Here is a 5,071-nt window from a genome sequence, read left to right on the forward strand (position 1 = left end):
AAACATGTGGATGTGGTCTTAGTGCAGGGCAACAGCAAAGACTCGTCAACGAGTGGCCTTCTCTAGCTCGTAGATGAGTGCCCTATTCTCGTCGACGAGTGGTCACTGGGTTGCGAGAAATAATTTAAATTTTGAATTTGAATGTTAGAGTGGTTGGGTATTCGGAGGGAAACCTCTGAGGGGTTGTTATATATGTCATTCTGGGCATATTTCAAAATGTAAGAGAGTACGAGATGGGTGAGAGAAGGAGAGAAGATCATTGAGTGCATATATTTGATTTTTATAATGAAATCTCTTATCGATTGCTCCTGTGGATGTAGGCTTTATCGAATCACATAATTCCTAGTGTCGTTGCTCTTATCTTTACTCTCTTTTCATTGCTATGGTTGTGAAATGTTTTCTATTTATCATCATTTTGTTTGTTGCAAGTATGTATGTGTGATCATTTATACAATTGTGAAAAATATTTTCCATTTACACTGTATTTTGGGAACAAATATTTTGAATCTTAAATTTGAATTTGTATAGATTTGAAAAATATTAAACACAATTTTGTGTTACATTTGTTCAAATCTACACAAACCCAAATTCAAGGCACTATATTTTTTTTTCCAAATAATACGACAATATAACCCCATTTTTAAAATTTTTAACACTTGTATAAAAAAAAAAAAATGAAACATTAAGGTGATATTTTTATAATTATATTTTTTTTCTTCGTATCCACAAATCCCCAGTGATCATATGTAAACAAAGAAAACAAAATTTAAAAAGCTTGCTACATAAGATAAACTTATCATTTTAGGTTGTGATAAGTTTAGATGGAATAGTCTCGTATTATGCAATGTTCCCTTATTGGGCTCGAGGTCCCATAAACAATATTTGGAATAATATTTTATTAAAATATTAAACATAAATTCTTTATATCAAAAGTGTGTGCTTCTAAGTTTTAAAAGTTTTTGACTGATTGTAAGTTGTGTCAAAAGTGCGTGCCCCTATTAATGTATTATTGTTGTATAAATTATTATTAGTTAATTAATAATTAATTTTATTTATTAATAATCACTCTATCATTTTAAGAATTTATAACTTAAGTAGCGATTAAGAGTATTTATTTAATTAAGATATTTTTTATGATTCTAAATTTATAAACGATAGTTATGGAACTCTCAACAAAAACGTCACATTTAAAAACCACATTAACTCGTCCGACGGAGGAATGTTACTGCCAACAACGGTGACGGCAAGAAGCCGTTCTCAATACGCACTGAAATCTACACCGTTAAATGAGTATAAAAAACTCTCACGGTACTTCCCCGATGCTTCCACGTCACCAAAGTCAGAAAGCTAATTCACTTATTCAGCGGTACAATCTGCCACAATAAGATCTCTCCACGACCTGATTTGAGGCGCTGGGAGCCCGATACGTCTTGGTCTCTCCACAGGGGCAAAATCGTCCATAAAATCCCCTCAAATACCTCGTAGCTTCAACGCCACTTTCTAAAGAGACGGAGCGAGAGTGAACAGTAGAGAGAGAGTTTTCATCGCAGCTTCACCAGGAGATCTAGGGTTTTTAGAGAGAGAGAGAGAGAAGGAAGAGTTCGCCATGCCGAAGAACAAGGGCAAGGGAGGTAAGAATCGCAAGAGAGGGAAGAACGAAGCCGACGACGAGAAGCGAGAGCTCGTCTTCAAGGAAGACGGTCAAGAGTACGCACAGGTGCTTCGGATGCTCGGCAACGGGCGGTGCGAGGCCATGTGCATCGACGGTACGAAGCGCCTCTGCCACATCCGCGGCAAGATGCACAAGAAGGTCTGGATCGCCGCCGGCGATATAATCCTCGTCGGCCTCCGTGACTACCAGGACGACAAGGCCGACGTCATCCTCAAGTACATGCCCGACGAGGCTCGTCTCCTCAAGGCCTACGGCGAGTTGCCGGAGAACACCAGGCTCAACGAGGGCATCGCCGGCGGGCTCGACGAGGAGGACGACGGCGCAGGCGACGATTACATCGAGTTCGAGGATGAGGATATTGACAAAATCTAGGGTTCGGAGATTCGTAATCCTTTATCTCTCTCTCTCGCCCGCTGCCTTACATATTGCTTTTCGTTAATCGTATGATAATCAATACAATCATCGGATTCTTGCTTGTATTATGAAATTTTAGAGAATATGTGTGGGATATTTGGATTTATGTATGAAAACTGCTATAACTTGGATGCAATAATAGTAACCTACGTTTTAATTAGATGATGATCTTCACTGGGAGCAATTTCGCCTTCTTTTATTTTATTGATTGTTGATAAATTTTAGTTTATGTTTACGCGTAAGGTTTACAAATTAGACTGTTTTCTGTATCGGCAATGATTTATATCTTGCTATTAATTCAGTAACCTTATCTGGCGCTAATAATGAGAATTTGCACTCACTGATTACTTAGTCGAGAGTTTTGATGATGCTTCTCTCTTATTTGATTCTTTAATGATGGGAGAAGAGAATAGAAACTTGAGGGTTTTCTCCTCTTCTCTCCGTTATTTTAACAGAAAGGCGTTAAGAATTGGGGGAAATGGAGAGAGAAGAAAAGGGGTGGGGGGAAGAAGAAGAAGAAGAAGAAGAAATTCATGTCTGGGGTTTAGGGAAAGTGAGATGCAGCTTTACTGCTTTATCGGTCCATTGAAAGCTCCACTTCAGATTTCAAAACATTGCATTCTGAGAAGGGAGCCTTTGCTTTCCTCTTTCCCCTTTACCCTTCAGGCTGGAGCTTGGAAGGGTTCACTTATTACATGTTCTTGGCTTTTATTAGGAAAGGGGGAAAGAACGAGAATATTTTGTAAAACAATGAAAAAATGGAGTTTTTTCCCTTTATTTTTTTCCAAATAAAATCTTGATTATTGTTGCTAGCTCTGCCTCTCTACTGAATCCCATGCCTCCTGCTAAGCTGATTTATGCTCAATTTTTATTTCAATTTGTTTTTATTTCGCACGCTGTTTATGAACTATTGAGCTTTTTTTTCTGGTCTGGTGCTCCTGAGGGCTGCAGTTGCACTTGATTTTTGGATCTTAATTGTTTTCTACCTCTGTAAATGAAACATGAATGCATGAAAAGATAAATTAAGCTAATAGTTCATACTTTGCATAAGATTAAAAACTGTGAATATATTAAGCTGTCCATGTGAGAATCATTTTATTACTTTTTTTGTTTTAGCCCTTTCAGCTCGCAAAAATTGTTTTTTGGGTTTATAAAAATTGTTCAACAAATAGAAGTTCATTGTTTTGAGCTTGAAATTCAAAAGCTATTAAAAAAACTAAAATTATTTTGTTGCAACTTAAGGGTGGCAAAATGGATTAACGTGTCGGATCATAAAGGTTCAGACTCGTTTATTAATGGAGGATTATTATGCGTTTATTAATGGAGGATTATTATGCAAATTCAAATCTGTCCGTTTAATAGATGGGTCATTCGTTTAAAAATTTTAATTTATTTATTTTAAAAAAATTTAAATGTTTTGTATAAAATGGTAACTTAAAAAAAAAAAAAAAAAAAAATTCCTTCATTTTATTAATTAATAATTAAATGAAAAAACATAAAACACAGAACACAGTGAGCATTGCCATTCACTATGTCCTGACGGCCGACCAAATCTCCTCTCAGCAGTTAGCCCTAATCTCTACAAAACAAACACAGATCTGCGTGCGATCTGGCTGCGTCTGCGTGCGGCGTGCCTGCGTACTGGGGAATCCTCGCGGAGTGAGGGAGGCTGGAATTGGCTTCTTACTTGACAAGATCAGAACCTCCCTCACTACCTAAAAGTAAAAAGATCTCTTGCCCAACTTGTTGAATAAAATACAAATTCAACCAAAGCTTCCTTGTTATTTATTGATCACTAGAGATGCCAGCTCTGCCCGACCAAACACAGCCTTCCGCCACCTTCAAACAGGTCGAGGGCACCTTACGTCTTATTCTCTAACGACTTCAAGAGTAAGGGGAAGCTTAGAATTCTGTTCATTACTATTCTGATGTGGAGGATCCACATGGAGTATGGCAACCACAGAGCATAATGAGTTGAGGACAATCACCTCTATTGTGAGCAAAGAGATCTGGAGTGCCGCGACTCCATCACCATCTCCCTCACCTAGTGTCGTGACTCTTGAGAAATTGGACTGGGACAAGGAGACGGCTGCAGCTGGATGAAATTTCTTCTGCAGAAGAGTCGTGATTCCTAAGTAGTGTCGTGTGCTGTAGTCGGGTAGAAGTGGGCAGTCAAGAAGGTCTTGTTGTAGTTAAGGGTGAGCATAATTCGGTTAAAATCGAATTAACAGAGTATATTTAGTTGGATCGCTTCAGTTCGGTTAAAAATTTATTTGAATCGGTTTGATTTTTATTTTTATTTTTATTGAATTTTGATTTTTGGTTGTCAGTTCGATATTTGGGTTCAGTTAATTCGATTAACCGAATAGTATAAATTAATAATAAATTATATATCTATTATATTAAAATATTTTATATATTATATATATACTAAAATTTTATTTTATTTTATATAGTATATATTAAAATTATATATATTATTTATATTTTATATATATATATATATATATATATTAATATATATATATATTAAAATATTAAATCGGTTAAAATCGGTTAACCAATTTAACCAAAATTCGATTCGGTTGGTTTTGAGTTCGGTTAAATATGAAATTTTTGTTGGTTCGGTTAATGATATTTTTTAACCAAAATTTTTTCAGTTAATTTATCGAATTCACTTAATCAGTCGAATGCTCACCCCTAGTTGCAGTCTTCCTTTGAAGACTGAAATTGAAAAGATAGAGAGTCAGAGGCAAGTTAGAAATTAGGGTTAAAATGTTCACTTATATAAGGCAGATAAATAGGTCACTGACCCGAATCTGACACCCGTTTAATAAATGGGTCGGCTTCTATTAAACCCAAATTCAGTTTAAACGGACGAATCACGGGTTAGTCATTGGGTTTCGATCCGTTTTGCTACCCTTATTGCAACTAAACATTTTATTACAAGGTTTAGATTATGAACTCAAGTTGTAGATTTAATAG

General features: G+C 36.1%; 1 protein-coding gene across 1 annotated transcript; it reads left to right on the top strand.

The window, feature by feature from the left end:
* The first annotated feature begins 1,361 nt into the window (after positions 1-1,361).
* LOC131166924 (eukaryotic translation initiation factor 1A) lies at positions 1,362-2,246 on the top strand. The gene has a single exon (XM_058125569.1). The coding sequence runs from the start codon at positions 1,607-1,609 to the stop codon at positions 2,042-2,044; it is 438 nt and encodes a 145-aa protein (XP_057981552.1). The 5' UTR covers positions 1,362-1,606; the 3' UTR covers positions 2,045-2,246.
* Positions 2,247-5,071: the final 2,825 nt, after the last annotated feature.

Source organism: Malania oleifera, chromosome 10, assembly GCF_029873635.1.
Source record: "Malania oleifera isolate guangnan ecotype guangnan chromosome 10, ASM2987363v1, whole genome shotgun sequence".
NCBI classification, from domain to species: Eukaryota; Viridiplantae; Streptophyta; class Magnoliopsida; order Santalales; family Ximeniaceae; genus Malania; species Malania oleifera.